General features: G+C 40.6%; 1 protein-coding gene across 1 annotated transcript in view; it reads left to right on the top strand.

The window, feature by feature from the left end:
* Pcsk2 (proprotein convertase subtilisin/kexin type 2) overlaps positions 1-20,080 on the top strand; it is a 243,206-nt gene that overhangs the window by 29,506 nt on the left and 193,620 nt on the right. Inside the window, exon 2 of the mRNA XM_005365519.2 lies at positions 93-197. Coding sequence (XP_005365576.1) covers positions 93-197 — 105 coding nt within the window. The remainder of the gene's footprint in view (positions 1-92; positions 198-20,080) is intronic.

Below are 20,080 nucleotides of genomic sequence, written 5' to 3'. Positions count from 1 at the left end.
GAGCTGTGTCCTCACACAGTTCCTGCTTTGTGTACATATCCTTGTGCCAATCCAGAAACTAACTACCCTCCTGTCTGCTTGGCTTTCCACAGCTCCCCTTTGCAGAAGGCCTGTATCACTTTTATCACAATGGCCTTGCAAAGGCCAAAAGAAGACGCAGCCTACACCACAAGCAGCAGCTGGAGAGAGACCCCAGGGTGAGTTTTGCCCAAAAACCTGCATCTTGATCTCTACCGTCACACCAGAACTCACCTGGTGGATACAGGGATACTGAGGGCAGGCGGGGGATGTTGAAATGCTGGAGTTTTGTCTGTTCTGATAGAAGCAATGGATCGTTGGAAGACACCATGGATTCGCTGCTCCTGTTTAGTGCACAATAAATAACCCTAGGTTATTCCTAAGGATAGGAATGGGGAAGGCACTCAGGTGCTTCGTTCCCTTTTCTTCTTATTTTCTTATTATTACATGGAGATTGCAGATTGCCTAGAACCATGTTTTGGCCTGTGGTGATGGAAAGACACACAGTGGTTTACTGAGTTGCTTATGGAAGGTTTCTGGTGGCAAATTCATGCTTTGAAAAGGTTTCTGTGTTTCCTATTATGAAAAGAACAGTATGCAGACCAGTAGATGACGCTCAGCTCTCCACAGGCCCTAGGTGTCTCAGCATCCACGCATGGCTGTGGCTGAAGACCTCAGTCGGCTTTCTTCCCTTGTACCTTCTTCTACTGGCCTATCTGATCCTCACTCCTCATCATCTTTTTTGTTTAATTTAGTAATATTTTAATTAAAATATAGTTATAAAATTTTCCCCTTCCCTTCAGTCTGTTCCTTCCCCTTTGCTCCTTCTCAAATTCCATAACCTCTCTTTTCTAATTATTGCTATATTTTTATAAAGAACTTAAATATAAATACAACCTGGTGAGTGAGTCCACTTAGTGTCTCACATATATATTATATATATATACATATATATGTATATATGTATATAATTTTATGAATGACCACTTGGTATTGGATAACTCACTATGAATTTCTGGAGGAAATTTGTTCTCTCTCCTTCAGTAGTCCTAAGTTGCCTGTAGGTCTATGTCTAGATGTTCAACACCATGGACCTCCTCCATGTTTGGATATCTATTGGTGCTGTCTTTGTTCAGGTCTTGCTTAGGCAACCATATTGTTAAGATTTCATGGGTACATCTTCCATGGAATTTCTAGGAGATACAGTCTCACAGAAGACTCCTTGGTCCTTTGACTCATATAATCTTCCTGCCCCCTTCTTTCCTGATGTTCTCTGAGTCTTGAGTTCGGGGATTGTACAGCAGGTGTGTCCACCCCGTGATCAGTCATTCTCTGCTTTATGACAGTTATGAATCTCCATCTGCTACAAGGAGAACTCAGCTGTCTTTTTAATGTTTACGCTCTCCATCTTTTACCTCTGATTTTTATTTCACTCTTGGACTCCAGATCTTATTTTCAACTCCCTCAGAATGGTAAAGTTTGTTTTCCCAACCACATGTAAGATCTTAGCCAAGAGGAGTTCTCTCTAGTGTTCGTACTTCTTCTCTTCAGAACAGGAACTTTAGCCATCACGGCCTTCTTCCTCCTCGAATCTCCAACTACCTCATGTACCTATACACTCAGCCCATTGGAGATATCCCTGTTTCTCTTAGGTGAGTTCTTAAAGGCAGTGTACCACTAAGGTCAAGTTTCAGTCTCTGCTTTGAAGGCAGTGCAACCTCTTTCTTATGGCTCTTGAGGCATCTACAGTAAGTGGGTAAGATGTTTGAGTTAGGGATTGGTAAAGACCCCTTTTAGTAAGTAGACCTGGGAATTTATTCTTCTGAAACTGATCAACATTTCATCAGTTTTAATTGGGGCTTTAATTAGAAAGTAAAGGCTCCCAAGCAGGTCACCAGATAATAGGCCACAAGTAATTTTGTTTTACTCCTTAACACAGGTCTTTCCATGTGGCCTGAGGGAAATTTTGATTCGGAGAAGCCATTTTATCACTCATTGCCTTTGCAATAATAACCAAGTGTCTAATGCCGAGTCTGTTGTGTACCTCACCACCATGACTCAAGGGAAGAGCTCTCTTTCATAGCCTTGTCCTTGGCTTTACTAACTAACAGCCCAGAGACACCTTTGGGCATGTTGGAAGGGATCTTATTGATACCATTTTTTTTAATCCACTGTGAGTACCACTGGGCAAAGATCACCCAGATACATTATGAAATAGGTTTTCCCTCATGTCAACTATGCCCAATCTTGCCTATGATGGCCAATCAGTTTCCTTTCACTTATATAATGATACAGAAGCCCTGTTAATTTCTCTCCTTCAGTAGTTCAAAGGCATTGCCTCCTACGTACTCAAAAACACATAAAAAGAATGAGGCCAAAACAGAAAGAGGCTTTTAAGTCCAGGCTGGCTAAAAGCAGAACTGAAGAGCAAGATGTCTGCAAGGCCATTGTTTGGACCAGGGAGATTATGTGAGGTCACGAAGCTCAGATTATTTCATTTGAAATGTTCTCTAGCATGGTGATTCTTGGTGTCATGTGATGTTTACAAGAGGGAAGATAATGAGATGGGTTGATAATAAAGAAGGAGTTCACATCTTGATAATTCTATTTATTTTTCTTTCTTCTTAAAACATTACCCATGATCACTAGCAGGGGCATCTGCTCCCTTTCGTCATGCATTTTAAGTGTCCTAGAAGCCAACTACCGGCACCTAGTAGAAGTAAACATCTACCCTACCCATAAAAGCCCACAGAAGTCACCAGGGAAGCTAGTCAAGATTAAATAACCTGAATGCTGTCAATCATGAATCCATTTTAGGAAAATAAATAAAGCATGAAGTTCTTATAAATCTTTAATGTAAAAAAAAGTTCGTCTTTGTTTTTTTGAAAAACAAAGGTCTTCTTATAACTGCTTCATTTCAAAACGTTACATTAAGGCTCAGATCTTTTCTGTGTGATGTTCTTATGGTCACACAATGTTAGGAATCTGCAGAGGTCAGGATTGTCAGACACTGTTCTTAAACAAAAATCATCAGTGAGCATTGCAAAAGCTGCAATGTGAAAATGCATGCTGAGGCTTTATAAACCTTAAACAAAAATGTGTGCATGTACAGTTTGGAAGTAATGCAAGGAGGTGTGGCTTGGGGGTATGCCAGCTTCAGAATTTGTGCGAGCTAGTTTTATACCAGCTGACGCAAGCTAGAGTCATCAGAGACGAGGGAACCTCAACTGATAATATGTCTCCATAAGATGGGGCTGCCTCAGCTCCTGCCTCCAGGCTCCTTCCCAGTTTGATTTGTTTTCCGGACTTCACTGGAAGTTCCAGTGAAATAAACCCTTTGCTCCCTGAGTTGTTTTGGTCATGGTGTTTTATCCAGCAATAATAACCCTGACTAAGACAGGGTTACTAAGCATACACAGGCAGATTGTGGAGTCCAGTTCCATTCAGACCACCACACCTCAGCTCAAATTCAAGCACATTTCCTGTTATGAAGTGCTGTGTTTGGCTATACACAAAATTTTCTTCTCATACAGAAATACAGTGGTTTAATGATGGCAATCAAAGACTTTCAGTATTTTCCTACCAGCATTCCTCAGCATGTATCAAATTAGTATAGCATTAGATTGCATTGTATTATAATATTTGATTTCAAAAATTGCTGTTTGAGCTGATGACTTGAGTTTCAAAAAAAATATTGAATGAATTTTGGCTGAGGCAGAATTTCCAACAATTTCTCTAATAGACTGAAACACTATTTTGTACTACGTGTTTATGAAAAGAGGCCAATTAAAAAATAAAAGCATCTATCAACTCTGAGAAACATTTAAAATGCTTAATCAAATATTTAGCCAAGATTTAATACTGTAAGCAGAAACAAATATATCTACATATGCAAATATCCATGCTCAATATGCAAATTTGCCCTCATGTTTACTAAATGCTAAAATTATAGGTGTACCAGAAAAACTATCTTAAAATAAATGTCTTTATGATTTGTTATCATTAAATATTGGGTTTGTGTAACTATTTTATGTTTCTTGATACTCAGACTCGTGTAAAAAGAAATCTTGAATACAAAATGATCATGAGTTGAAAAAGTTAAGAAGTCCCATCCTATACCAACCAATTCCATCTGTGCATGTCACCTCAGCTCCATCCTTCACGGCCCCTTTACTCCCTGTCTGTGATCTGTAAATGGTAGCATAAAGCCCAAGGGACTGCAAGCAAGCAAAAGATGGGTGGAGTTACTATGAGCTCTTGGGGCGCATTCATCTAGGCAGCTGTTTGGCCTAAGAAGCCAGGATCCATTACCATACCCAAAAGTACATGAGAAGGACCAGCAGCTGATAGGATAAAGATGGATGAGTGCAGCAGGTTTCTCTCTGTGCTTGGCTTGTCTGTAGAATAGAAATTTCAACAATGCCCCTCCACTTAACATGAGTGAAAACTAGATAAAAATGCTAAGAAGGGGCTCTAACATGCCACCTTTAATACACCATTAATATGCAAACATGTATATAACTTCAAAATTATTCTCTCTTCCAGTTTTTTCCTCTGTCAAATTATTGGCATACTATTGAGTATCATGACTAAACTTGTGTGTTGTTTGTCTCTTTGATGTCTTTATGTAGTGTGTATCTGAATACACAGTAGACCTTCCATAAGTAATGGCTGAATAAATGAATGATAATCACTTCGTTTTAAATCATAAAAATCCTTCCCTACTTATTTTTTATCATTATTCTAAAATATATATCTAGGTAACAGAAGTATTGTCTTCTACCTAGTGAGTCATTTGATGCATTCATAATCAGGGGTAAAGGAGGACAGTTGTTATTTCATTTCTTCCAAGCTTACCCCTAACAACTCACATGATGAACTATTTTTATTTTCTAAAATATTGTATAGTGTATTCCTAAGCATATTGATAATCATGGCACAACCATGGACATACACATATGGAAAGTTTAGGTAGTGAACAGGATTTGAAGATGTGATAAATCAAACTCTGAGATGAAACAATGAAAATAAAAATGCATTTTCAATACCTTGTTCAAAAAGAAACTAATGAACTGTTCTCTGCCATTTTCAAACCTTCCTGAGATTTGTCTAACTTCTTTAGAGCAGCGTCAGTAAGTCTCAAAGTCAAACCTAATTGTGGTCCCCAGTTAACGTATCAAAGTCGCATAAATTCTGCAAGACCTTGAACTATTGGAGAATCGATTTCTTCAAGATGATGCTTGTTTCACAGATCTCCCTATCTAGCTTTTACATAGATTTTTAAAGAAAAATATAACTGAAACACATGGGGAACTCACGCTCCTTTATGACACTCATTGAATGGAAGCCAAGGGGTTTGATAAAGAAACAATCTGTGCTTTATTTATTGAAAGAAGTTATATTTGGCTTAAGATTACAATGTTTATTTTATTTTCTAAGCAATCTACTAGATCATACTATTAATCCCCAAAACTCATTTTTAGATTTTTAGACCTGTTTCAGTTTTATACTTGAGAAATTCTAGAAAGGACTAGAAATGGAGCACAGCATTAGAACATTTAGCCCAATATATGAAGCCTTGGACCGGATCTTCAGAAAAGGAGAGAGAGAAAAAAAGAGAGTGGGAGGGAAGGAGAGAGGGAGAAGAAAGGAAAAGGGAGGAAAGGACAGTCTGCCAGTTCATTAAAAACATCCCCTGTTTCTCATGTCCCAAGAAATGGATAGGGCAATTTCCTAGATTCTTCCTCTTCCATATGGCTAGCATCCAGTCACAGGATCTGAGCCTTCTTTTTTAACGATCTGTTTTTGAACATGTTTGTGACATTATTCTGGTATCCTAATAATGCATAAAAGTTTGTTTCTATTGATGATAGAATCGCTTCAAACATTCACAGTCTTATCTTGGAAGCAAGAGAGAGTATGCCTGTTCTTTGAAATAAGCCAGCCATGATTTATGTGACTTGCTTGTAAAAGTCTGAACTAATAGAAAGACCAGACTTTTTTTGTTCATGTGATTTAAACAATAGGATAATTGGTATTGTTTTTAAAGATGGGTTTATAGTCACAATTGACACTTGGGTGGCTGACAAAGACTGAGAATACCTCGTAATTGCTGCCATTTCTTTCCTGACTTGATGCACTAATGTACTGGCGATAAATTGAATGCAGTGATTTAACCTTAATTAGTGAAGATCTTACTCAGCTATGTGTAGACTCAGATCAGAAAAGTAAAGTGAGCTATGAAGGAGCCCATGAAAATAACAGAGCCATGATATAGCAATTCAACCATAATTCACACACCTTCTGAACAAAACATGTTAAAACCTCATTATTCAAAGCAAGCCAAGACATTCATGTGCCTCCTTCCCACAGCAGTTACATAAAATTTTGTCACAACGGCTAAACTATTAGCTCCCAATTCTTTTCAAAGACATTGAATTTATCATCAATTTTTTAAATAAGGACAAGTCATTGGATGGCACTGTGGTCCAGCTACAATCATTCCTTGGAATTATATTGATGAAAATTTTTATTACTTGAATTAAAAATGGGAGAAAGGAGGAAACACCACCTCATTTCAATTCAAACAGAAACAATACCACCAAAGAAAGTCTCCTTTCCAACTTTTGTGCTGGCCAAGCTTTCTTCCAGGGGACAGCTAACAAAATTCGAGGTCTCTCTCCTTAACATCACATAGAATGTGTAATAGTTTCTCAGGCTCAGCATTGAGTATAGTATAGTATAGTATAGTATAGTATAGTATAGTATAGTATAGTATAGTGTCTATTTAAAAGAATGTTTTTACAAATGGACTATTTTCCCTCATAGTATTGCTTCTAAAATGGTGAGGCTTCCTGTCTTGAGATTCTGCTCAAAGAAATATTTAGGAACTGCAATAGCATTAAAATATTAATATATACCATAGTCTTATATCATTTAGGTTAAGTGAAGAGACTGAGCTATGTAAAAATGGGAAAAGGAAGAAGGAACTGATAAGGGCAGGTTCTTGGCTCACTCCGCTGCTGGGTTATTCTGTGCCCTACCATGGCCAGAAACTGAACAATGAGATAGCTAAGCATGAAGCTGGCCTCAGTTCCTAGTGACTCTCACTGTTTCTGGAAAGAAATTATAGCATTTGAAGATAATACTTTAGATACAAAATATTTCCTGAATACAAACTGACTTCATCTGCTATGGGAGCAATGGGACATGACCAGGTTCCAAACTTCCACACTTGAAGAATATTGTCTCAATATTTATGTCTAACTTCCCCCAAGGAATTTTCAAAGTTAATTTTAACCATGCATAATTTCCACTTTACATGTTTTAGAATTCAATCCCTGAGGTGTGATTTCTCGATGAAAAAGTAAACAAAGATGGTATCGTCACTTGGATTTCCTAGAAACATGCTCTGAGAAGTAGAGTCATGTACAGTTTTCTTGGGGAATGGGGCGGGCAGGGGTCAACAGAGGGAGATACTGGCCTTGGAATGTGCCAGTAACAAGCTACCTTCATCAATCCTACAGATCTGAAGGCAGCCATGTCCTTTCAGAGGATCTTAACTTGTGATAAGGAAGCGGGCTTGTGTGCTCCGGTGTTGACCAGATGATTGGCATTCCTTAAAGCATCTTAGAGACTCACGTCCTGCTGCCAAAGGCAATGTAGAGTCAAAGGCAAAGTGTGGACCATCCTCAGCAGCTGGGGATGTGGGTGGCTCTGCAAAGTGACCTGGGAATGCACCACAGTGCCCGCCAGAGCTGGTGTGCCCAAAGAGCTCAAATTGTCTTCTGAAAGGGGAAGAAACTCACGCTGGACTCAGAAGAAATGTTGTGTAAATAAGCCTGGCATTTAGAAACACCGCCAACACCCACCTGCCCTTTAGGAAACATGTTCAGACCCAGTGCAGTCTATGATTTCCTATTCTATCCCAGTTCCATCCATCTCATTTTCACATGGGATAGGTCAAGGGAGGCTAAGTAATGCCCTTGAAATGATCTAGGGTTGATGAGCTCACAAAGAAAGGTCTCTTTTGCTCAAAAGTAGCATGCCTTACAGAGTCCAGCTGTCCCTACTCGTCTCAGCTCCTCACCTCACCCTGCCAGTCTCCTCCAGAGCTCACTGTAAACTCAGGGGAAAAGCCTGAATCCGTGGCTAATGACCTTGACCACATTTTGAGCCCAGATGCTGAAGCTGTGAGATTCAAGCGGAGCAGCTCCTGGTTTCGCCTCCCATCTGGCAGCCAAATCCATTTCCTAGACACGGTGTCAAGAGTCCAGCAGGTGTTTATAAGTGACGTGTTTTCAGGGTGACTTGGCAGCATCCAGAGATGAACATGATGGGAGGGTGGGGGGAATCAAAGTTAGGTGCCTACGTATGTGCCCACATTGGTGGGAAAGGCTCTTCTGCCTAAATCCACTGGTTTTATCTTGCAACAGGGAGCGATTTCCAGTCTCTCCTCTGGGCATTGCAGATGTGCCTGGCTTCCTGCCTCAGTGCTCTGCTGCTATTGATACTATAATTAACTATTTGTGGGGAGCTGGGGAGAAGTATTTACTACAGCTCCAAAGAGGCAGAGGAAAGCTGCCAGTGAGTGAGACTGGTTATTTCCCTAGATGTGAGCACATTTTCAAATGATAGCTGCTATTCTTGCTGTTATCCTTCATAGAGAAGGGGCAGGAGCACTCTGGGGATGCTGTGAGAAAATCCAGACAGCTCTCGGCAGCTGCAAGTTTCACTGGGAGGAATCTAAGGCTGTATAACATAGAGCTTAAACTAGCCTCAAACTCTACCTTTCTGCCTCAGCTTCCCACGTGCTGGGGTTACAGGGGTGCATTAGTAAGCTTGAGCTACATACATCACCCTTCTAAATCACAAAACGGACTTCCAGAGATGAGCTAGTCAACTTTTAGGATTTCCCAAGAGAAAGCATAAGTGAATGGAGAGCAAATTTCTCCTGTCTTGCCTTAACAAATTCTCTCCGTGTCTGTCCCCAAATCACAAAACGAAATGTCTTCATAGACCTAAAAATGCCCCTATTACATGCTCTAAAAGTGAGCATTTTATGTATGCTTATTAAACTCTCCATGTAACTCCTTTATCTGGATGCTTGCTAAAGAGGCACCTATTTACTGAACCCTACATAGGTGCTGGGCACTGTTTGGGTCCCAAGATACAACAGTGGATACAATAAAGCCCTCCTCCCACAAAGCTTGAGTACTAATGAGGAAGAAAGGGAAAAGCATAAAACTCCATGACTGGTGGAAAAAAAAAAAGACCAAGTATTATAAGGATGAATTGAGTAGAGCAGGAGGAAGGGAGCACACCATGGGAGAGGTGCTCCTACCTATAAAAGACATCTAGGGCTAGGTATCATGGTAAGGTTACATTTAAAATAGAGTCGGAGGTGGTAAGAGGTGATTTATGTGTATATCAGGAAACAGAGGGTCCAGGGAGAAGAACAAGCAAGAAGAAAAGACCTGGAGTCCAGAGACACATAGTGTGTTTTAGAAATAGCAAGGTGTGCTCTAGGAATGGTAGGAAGGCTGCAAAGCAATGAGCCAAAGAAGGAAGAGATGTGATCAGATAGGAAAAATGGGGCAAGATCTTGAGCAGTACTAACCAGTAAGGTCAGAAACTCTGTAAGTCCATGGGTGTCTCGGCCTGTGGACCAAAAAAAAAAAAAAAAAAATGACCAAGTAGCACAGAGGAATAGAAGAGCAAGGCAAACTGATTGCAATGCTTTAGGAGGAGAAAGGCGGGTAGCTTAAGTTCCTAGAAGTGGTAACACTGGTGAGAAACAAGCAAACGTAGGCATATTCTATGGAGAGAGTCTTCAAATTTTCCAATGCCTTTGTTGATGGGTTAGATAAGAAGAGAAAGAGAACGCAATGTGACTCCAAAGATGGTGACCTGCTTTGCTGCGGGGTGGAAATAGTACTCAGCTGACAAAGACAGGGCCAGGAGCAGGTTAATGGCAATGGGTAGGCAATGTGAGTTTATATTAAGCATGTTAACATCTTTCAGGTACGCGAGAAAAGATGCAACATGAACAAATGGCCATAAGATCTAGGAGAGAGGTCACAGTTGAGGCATCCCCTGGGAGTCACCCGCTTATTGGTAGAATTAGATGCCATGAGAATGGTAGTTGAAATTGCCTGAGAAATTTTAGTAATGTACTCAGAGAAGATGAGTAAGAACGAGACTTAGAAAATGGCAAAATGTAGGGTCCCAGGGAAGAAGACTGGGGACCTGCAGAAGAGATAACAACAAGGCAAACCATGTAGCCAGAGGTGCAGAAGTTAAATAAGAACAATCCAGTCAGTATTTTCTAATGCATCCACATCTGAAAGACTAAACTAGCCTTTCCTATTGTTTTTTTATTATTGAAGATGTCAATATCATTTCATTTTTCACTCATCTAGTTTTCAATCATCCCCAAATGATACTGAAATCCATAGTGCATAGATAAATTTATGAAATAAAATTGGTGGCATGAATTCTGCTGGACACTGCTACGGTTGGTTGGACAGTGAACAGTAAGACGGGGAGTCAAATTTGAGAAGTTTGAGAAGGACAGGCACCAAGCTCAAGTCAGGGCAAAGAAGATGGTCCAGTCATTAAGTGTTTAACAGCGAGCATGCAGACCCATGGTGCATCCCTAGAACCCATGTGGGAAAAACAGCTAAGAATGGTAAGTCCTAGTTATACTCAGAATACTGGAGAGGCAGGTACACAGTGATCTCTGAGTTTGCTGGACAGCCAGCCTGGTCTGATGGTGAACCCCAGGTCAATGAAAGATTGTCTCAAAAAGGAAGGCAGATATTATATGAGGAATGACTCTTTCTGAGAAAGTTGTCCTCTGACTTCAATACACACACTCCAAAACAGATATCTGCACACACAGATGTACAATTACACACAAAACACAGCGCAACACACACACACAGAGAAACACACAGAGGAATGTGCAGGCCCTCTCACAGAGAGAATTCAAGTTAAACAAAGAAATACCTTAGGAAGAAGACCTCATTCCATAACTGCACGGCAAAGTTACCAAGAAAGAACCTCTGAAGTGGTGAGGAGATTGACATCCTGAAGCTCCTTTTAGTTTTAAGGAAAAAGCCAAAGGAAAGATACAGCAACTAGACAATGATATTCGTGTCTGAATAACAGCCCCACTTCTGAAGTTTATCTAATTGGCTTGCCATTATCTGTATTGAAAAGGTTGTATTTTCCATCCTCTCTATGGCAAATATGTCTCATTTAGCAATTAAAAAAAAACATATTGCCTGAGAGAAAATAGGTAAGACAAAACAATTTTCCATTCCCTGAAAGAGAAGAACGACCCATCTCCAGGTATTAAAGAATTTCTTAATGGGTGTTAGTTGTAAGGACTTCTCAAAAAATCCACATGAGAAAACCCATCAGAAAATGAAAAGCAGAGCAAAACAATCAAAGCCAGCTGTGAGGAAATAAACCCACATAATTGTCTATCTGGGGGGAAAGGAGCATGAGGAAGTCTGACCCAAGGTTGCTCTGGGGTTTGATGCTACTTCTAACACCAGTTGGAATAGCTGTTGTTTCTTTAAACAGGTGCCACTAGTACACACCTTCAGTTCCCATCTGCGTTATGTGAGAACTGTGGAGCAGGAGGTCTCTCAGCCTCCCCTTTGCTCCTTAAGGCTTTGGTTCCTTAAAACTCTGAAGCTTCTCCAACTGGTTGAAGCCAAAGCAGGGACAGAACCCCAGATAGTCTCACCAGTTCACGATCCTTCCTTTGCATGTTTTTGTTCCCACTGATGAATGCAGGGTCTCCTCTGACTGGCACTGAAACCTGCTTGGAAGACCTACCATTTACATGCTAGGACCTTGTCTTTTAGATAGCATTTCAAACCAAGGTTAGCAGAGCCCTGGGCATGGATCTCTCCTCCAAGGGGAAACTTTACATGGTGAGATAAAGGTCATTCACTTGTTCAAATAAAATAACTGTTCAACTGAGCTTTATAAATTGGAATTCAGTGTGAGATTTTATTTGGTGTGGTGGGTGAATGGGAATGGTGTTCCCTCTACTAAAAAATAATGTTTGAGGACTGTTGAGGTGGCACAGCCAGGGAAGGTACATGCAGTCAAACCTGATGCCTTGCTCCTTCACTCTGCTGGTAAGAAGAAAGAACCAACTCCTACAGTTGCGTTTTGGCCTCATGGCACACACACACGCGCGCACACACGCACAAAAAAGTAAAAATATAATTATCGTGGTGTTTGGAAATAACTGCCTCTTTAGTGGACAGAACAGGGATGAAGGCTGCTGAACACAAAATGCATGCTGTCAGCAAAGAAGCAACAGTCCACTTCCTCTGCTACCACCTCCCAAATCAGAAGGCTGTGATTGACAGTTTGGCCAGCTTTTCAGAAAAATTCCTGTTTTGTGGAATCTTCAATTTTAAAAAAGTTTATGTTGAAAATTAGCTGGAAGTAGTGTTGCATGCCTGCAATCTCAGGGCTCAGTTCACTGAGGCAGAGGAATGCACATTTGAGACCAACCTGGAGTACATAGTAAGATCCTGTCTCAAAAATGAATAAATAAGTAAAAATCTCATACACACACAGGTGTTACAGGTTACAGAAGAGCTACAAACAGGTTTTAAAGGCCACAGCAGATCAAGGCATACAGAGTAGAAAAAGAGCTAGTGGAGACTCAGCCACAGAGCCAAATCACAGAGTCAAAGATTTTAAGTCAAGCTGCATAGACCTGAATGGCTGGATTTAGATGGATAATAAGGCAGATGGCAGTCAGCTGAGTGGGCCCCATAAGCAGTGAGAAGAGAACTGAGTTGAGCTCCAGGGACCTCAAACACACACCGGCTGGTCATATAACATGTTGGTGGAAGCCATCAACACCCCAGTGTGAAGTGTCTTCTCTTTATGGGTGAGGGTGTCAGGGTGTGGTGTGTTTGGTAAGTTCTCAGGCCTCAGTTTTCTGATATGATTTTAATATGTCCATAAGTTCATATGATCTGAATTAACTTTGGTAAATTTATAGGGTGACACCTGTTAGGAATTATTTATGTTTACTTCCAGCCCATGACTCAGGGGTGGTGATGGACAGGTGGTGTAGGGTATACATACAACGATGTGTAGAGTCATCCTGTCTCTTCATTTGCATTCAAAATGTAGTTAAATACTCTTTGGAAAACGGAGCACAGCACAACCTGAAAACCTCTTTTACACAACATGTCATCACTTAGAGTAGGTTACAACCTGATAGTAACATGTGGAGAGTATGTTTAGAAAAGTTGACATAGTCTGTCTCTTACACACATATACACACACATACACACAAAGAGAACATCATATACCAAAATATCAACTCTGTGATAAGAAATGTGTGATCTGAGAATTAATGATAGTAATTAAAATCAGAATAATAGAACCTGTACTTGCTCACAATCAGTTATCCAGAGAAATTGAGACTACTTTGCAAATTGAGGCCAACAATAAATCTATTTGCAGAAAGATTAATATGTCCATCTATGTTTCTTACACAACATGACCATGAAACTAAAGTATTGGGAGAAAAAAATCTGACTTATAAACCTATAGACCACTATTTTGCAAACTCCTCTCTTAAATTTCCAAGGCCCTATGAGCCCATATCCAGCAAGACATCTTATAGCTAGTCTTGACTTCATCATTTGCTAAAATGGTCAAGCTTAAGACTAGCTGGTAAGAAAGCCTACTTCAATAGAAGCTTCCCAAAATACACCATAAACACATATAAAAACTCTTTAAATGGAGTTACCTTATAATGCAGTAACAATGGCCGTACTAGACACAACAGGCTAAGAGGTAAAAAAGTTGAGTGCCAAGAATGTTTTTTATTTTATTTTAGAGTTGTTAGCCAATGAAGTCTCATAGAGCCCCTCAAACACTCCATACTGTTACCAATGCTCAACCTTCACCTTCAGAACTAGAGAATAAGGCCTATAGCTGAAGACACTCTATGCTTGAGTCGTGGAACAAAAATAAACCAAGCTGTACTCACCTGGAAGTTTCATTGCTACCAGCTAGCCTTCATGGTGCTGGAAGGTGCTATGCCTGCTCAAAGAGAAGACAAGTAATTGTAAGTCAACCAGAGGTGAAGCCTGGAAGATAAAATATTGCCTAGCCAACACGAGCACTGGTGCAATAGTTCTACAAATGTCATGACAGCAACCAAACTGTCTGTGGTCAGATCTAAGGTTGACTCCACAAGTTGAAACACATCTGGCTCCAATATCAGGGCCAAAACTCTTTGTAAACAGACAGATCAAAGCCATAGGGGAGAACCTACTGCAATTGCTTCTGTTAAACAAGGATAGTATTAAACCGACTCTCAATGACTTACTATTGTGCCTGTAGATAAGGAACCTCTCAGCCCTCATCACAGAAGCTCCTTTTTGCAATAAATAAAGATTAACACAGAGACCTACAACATGTCACAATGCAAAGAACAAGAACTGTGGCATGTTCAGCCCTAAACAGGACATCTATATTATGCTTGCTCCTCCCAAGGCTCAGGGATTATTGTAGAAGAGAGGACACAAGGAGTATAAGAGCCAGAGGTAGTGGCTAACTGTAAAAGAAAACTGTTTTCTGAACAGGGCGTGGCAGTTGCACATATGAATTCACAGCAATTATGAAAGTATGCACATGGCCTACACAAGCTCAGATGACAAAGTCCCAATCAACATGGAAAGGGGAGGTGGGCATGAAGCCATCCCCCACCCCATCTAAGGAGCTATTGACAGTAGTTAGCTGCTGGAAGAGGATGAGTCAGTTTCTTTAAGGATATAGCTCCTCGTGTACTGACCACACTCCAATGGAAGGCCCATGCCTAAGTGTAAATGGATAGCACCAACTGCAATGTTTCAGATAGACAGACAGATAGATAGGTAAAAAGTTGCTAGGCTGGGAAGGTAGGAAAGAGAAGTGGATCTGGGTGGACTGGGGAAAGGAAGTGATGTTAGTCAAATTATACTGAATAAAATTTTCAAAGAACTAACAAAAATGAGAAAAATTGAAATTGATTAATTTTTTTTTGCGTTTCCAGACAGGTTTCTTTGTGTAGCCTTGGCTGTTCTAGAACTCTATCTGTAGATCAGGCTGGCCTTAAACTCAGAAACCTACCTGCCTCTTCCTCCCAAGTGCTGGAAATAAAGGCATGCATGCACCACCACTGCCTGATGAAAATAATTAATTAAATGAGATAATAAATAAATTCACAAAGCAAGAGCATAGAAATAAAAAAGAAAAAAATAAGAGAAAAGACACACAAATAGACACAAGAAAATATCTTCCATAAAATAATCACACACAGGCTATACAGATGGCTCAGCCATTAAAGACTAGCTAGACTCACAACCAAAATAAACACAAAGCCACCTTGTAATCCTTATCCACAGTCTAGGTTCCACTTTCTGGGGCCAATGATTTCATATTCTACCTGAACACCCTTTTAACTTTTAAAAATTGATATGCACCCTGGACCTTCTTAGAACAAACATTCTTAACTCCTGCCAGGTGTCCTAACTGACCTGGGGGCCTATTTCCCCAGTACTTCCAGGCATGCCTCTCAGAATCTTTTGAATTGCCTAGACACACTTAAATAAAAGCAGATGACTGCTGCTGCCCATAGCTTCCCAAATTTTCAAAACTCTTCTCCTCTTAATACATACTAGGATCGTTGTAGCCTTCCCTGGAAGTCATAATGCTTACTATTTACTAATGTTGAACCTACAGTGACCTTCTAGGCCCTTTCACATTTGCTAAGACACAGTCCACTCTGGGGGGGGGGGATTGCTATGTTTGTCTTAAAACAAGGGACTTGAAATGACTTGAATTTTCCATCTTGGGAGAATTTGTTCCGATCTGTTGAGATTTCACTGGATCCTGATTCAATCTCCTTCTCATTTCCTGGCATCTGTATTTTGATCAACAATGATGACCTCAACTACTTCTTAAGAAAATCTAGAAGAGGACAGAAAGATATGACAAAGCTAAGAGCCTCTCGGCCAGGATGATATAAATCTATTAATACAGACTCAAAGCTGGCACCATATTAAAGGGAAATTAAAAACACTCAAAGTCCCAAAAACACCATGCAAGGAAAGTGAGGAACAGTCTCAGCAAGGTGGCTATTTGAGGGAGGGGTGTGTGTGTGTGTGTGTGTGTGTGTGTGTGTGTGTGTGTGTGTGTGTGTGTGAGCGTGTGTGCGTGCGTGCGTGCGAGTGAGTTAGCTGCATCACTCTGAATCTCGTTGATTTGTGTGTGTGCTACTCTCTGAGAAAATCAGTTTGTTTGCTAGGGAACCATATAATTCAGTCATTCACATGACAGAAATCACCAGACCAACCAGTTTTCAACCTGGTCCTCTGGGGGCACTTTAAATTTAGTTAATAACTTGCTCACCCACCTGCAACTGTCTGGTGTTGAATCATGGAAATTTTTAATCAGAGACCCTATAGCAATGGGTAATTGCTAATCATGAGAGTGCCAGGTGACTCTTAAGTGTGGGCCAAATCAATTTTTTATAAAGCTTAATAAAGAGATTCCTTTCAAATGAGGAAGGCAAGACATCTCAGAAATAAACTAATTCAACTGAGGCTCATATTTCCCACTGCTGAAATGCAGCCTGTGATTTGACTTAAATCGGTGCACTCAAAAAATTATTTCAACATTTATTCGTGAGACATGAGCAAGTTCCTTAGCCTTTACTAATTATCCCCATCTTGCCATCTCTAACATTTCATAACAAAGAAAGTACGAATGTCTGGAAATAAATTGCCTTAATTTCCAAGTCTGACCATGGCATCGCAATGATAACTGAAAATAGGTGTCCGAGACTTCGAAGTTAGAAGAGTGACTTCATTCTGAAAGTACTCATTAGGTTGGAACGCTGTTACTTTAAATTTGTCCAGAGGGGAAAGGTGATACTGTCAGCTGTTTCTTTTGCGTGTTCTCCATCTAATTCACTGCTTATTCTGCTGCCCTGCCTCGACCTCAGGAAATCTTCTAGTACAAGTTGAAAACAGTGTTCCTTATGCTGACCTGCAATGGAGTTCTCGAACTTCCAGCCAGAATATATATGAATGATAAAAATTATTGTCATGGTAAATTAAATTATTCTTCAATAACAAATTTAGCCCTCATGTCCCAGCAGTTTAATATATAAATGCTTCCTTCTCATTCCCTGTATTAGTTACTTTTCTCAGTGTGTCAGAATGCTTAGCAAAACCAATTACAGGAAGGGGAGGTTACTTTGGCTTGTGGTCTAAGACTGCAGCCCATCGTGGAAGGGGATTGTGAGGCTCCTGTTCATAGTGTGTTCACTAGGAAGAGAACGAGAAAAATGGATGACTGCTAGTGCTTGGCTCCCCTAGTCCAGAGCCTCTGTCCATGGGGTGATAGCTTCTGACTTTGGAGTGAGTAGTTATTCCTCTAGAAATGTCCACATAGACGCACTCAGAGATGTTTCTCCTGGGTTCTCTACCTCCAGTCAAGTTGACAGTTGTCTTAGTTAAGGATTTTATTGCTGTGAAGAGACACCATGGTCACAGCAACTCTTATAAGAACACATTTAATTGAGGGTGACTCGCTTCCAGTTTCAGAGGTTCAGACCATGACGGGGAACATGGAGGAGTGCGGGCAGATATGCTGGAGCTCAGAGTCCTACATCTTGCAGGCCACAGGAAGTCAACTGAGACACTGGGTGGTATCCTGAGCATAGGAAACCTCAAAGCCCATCCTCACAGAGACACACTTCCTCCAACAAGACCATACTCCCCTGCAAGAAGGTCACACTTGCTCATAGTGTCACTCCCTACAGAATTACGGGATCAGTTACATTTAAACTACCACAACGATGAAGATTAACCACCTCACTCATGACACAGACTCTACTGAGTTGGCAGAAATTCTAATTAGGATAGTCTTTCTATGACTGGTGTTGTTGAATGTATGACCATTATGACATGCTGCTATCCTCACATATGGCTTCCAGGACATTGGGAAGGGAGAGGAAGGAAAAGCATGATAACCTCAACCCATCTTAGTTTGAAAACAACTCATCACTCGTCTCCTCAAGGTCATGAGTGGGCAACATGTCCCTCTTAATGTGAAAGACATGAGACATGCAGATCTCCCTTGTGGTCAGAAAGGACAGGTAAACTAAATACCAGAAGCAGTAATAAGTCTCTCACGCAGTGTTTTTTAGTTCAAAATAATAAGAATGTGAGTTGCATCATTGGTGATTTCTTGGAATTCAGACTTTGCTATAAACTCAGCCTTTGGATTATAACTATATTGGTAACAATTACTGCTGTGCAGTCTGTGTTTAGTGAGAACGTAAAGGGCATGTGCATTAAATACAGCAGTTATAATCACACATTTCCCTAAGATAGCTAGAACCACACCTTCTAGGACATGTTCTCTTTCACAATGTGACCTTGTCTCTTCTCTAATGGACTAGGAATGTAGGTCAATGATAGACCCAAGCACCGAAAGAACAGTAAGGTTTATTTCTTCACCCACAATGATGTTTTACTTACTAGATTGTGAGATGCTTTGTCAATTATGGATGCACCCACCACCTCACCTAGGAGCTTCTCAAACTTCCTCTGGCATGGGGCCATATTGGAAGTGTGGGTTACACTGAAAATGTAATACTGAAAGAAGGCAAATCAGGTGGAGAGGCTGGTGTGTCATGGGAAGAGAAAGGGGAAGAAACACCCAGACAGAAGATACATGTGTGCAGAAACCAGTCTGCAAGAGGAACTGTCGGCTCCAATGATCCCAGCTGCTGCTATCCAGGTACCAAACTCTCAGTTATAGCTTTTCTGAGTTCTGGACCTAAGAACCCTTAAGCCAAATAAAATGGTTGCTTTAAGTCACTGATTTTTGACATATTTACTGAATGAAATAATAAACAATAATAAATGAATTTTCTGAGCAAAAGAATGATGGGAAAATGAGTTATAGATGGGGCAAGTAGAAGTGAGCAGCACAGAACTCTGTACTCCGGCTGTCCACAGATTTGCACTGTCTTTATGTTGGTGTTTTGTTTGGTTATTAAGGTTTCTGTGGTGGCTCTTAGATTTAACCTATAACTTGTTTTATCTTGTATAAGTATAAAAACTATAAGAATTAGGGGTTGCCGGATGAAGGTTCTATGATGACAATTAGGGTAGTCACCAATCTGATTACAGGAAAAGGCCAGTTCAGGCACCCTCTTTACCATTGCTAGGAGTCTTAGCTGGGGTCATCCTTGTGGCTTCCTGGGAGTTTCCCTAGGTTTCTCCCTAACCCCATAATGGCTTGTTCTATCAAGATATCTCTTTCATTGCTCTCCCACTCATCCCTCCCCCAACTTGATCATCCGGTTCCCTGATGTGCTCATCACCCATCCCCTCCCTTCTACCGCCTCCCCACACCCAGTTTAACCAGGAGATTGTAACTATTTCCCCTTCCCAGGGCAATCCATGCATCACTCTTAGGAGCATCCTTGTTACCTAGCTTCTCTGAAGCTGTGGATTATGGTCTGGTTATCCTTTGCTTTGCATCTAGTATTCAGTTATGAGTGAGTACATACTGTGTTTGTCTTTCTGGGTCTGGGTTACCTCACTCAGTATGATTTTTTTTTCTAGTTCCATCCATTTGCCTGCAAATTTCATAATGTCATTGTTTTTTTTTTCACAGCTGAATAATATCCCATTGTGTAAATGTACCACATTTTCTTTATCCATTCTTTGGTTGAAGGTCATCTAGATTGTTTCCAGGTCCTGGCTATTATGAATAATGCTGCTATGAACATAGTTGAACAGATGTCCTTGGACCTTCATCTAGAAACTTATGGAAGCAGATGCAAAGATCCACAGTCAAGCACCAGGCCAGGCTCCAGGAGTCCAATTAAAGAGAGGGAGGAAGGATTATAGGAGCAAAGGGGGTCAAGATCATGATGAAGAAATTCCCCAAGACAGCTGACCCAACCTCATGGGATTCACAGACACTAGACAAAGAGCTAGGA

Source organism: Microtus ochrogaster, unplaced genomic scaffold (assembly GCF_000317375.1).
Source record: "Microtus ochrogaster isolate Prairie Vole_2 unplaced genomic scaffold, MicOch1.0 UNK3, whole genome shotgun sequence".
Classification (NCBI taxonomy): domain Eukaryota; kingdom Metazoa; phylum Chordata; class Mammalia; order Rodentia; family Cricetidae; genus Microtus; species Microtus ochrogaster.
Note: the sequence above shows the minus strand (reverse complement) of the source record. Positions and strands in the feature narration are given on the sequence as shown.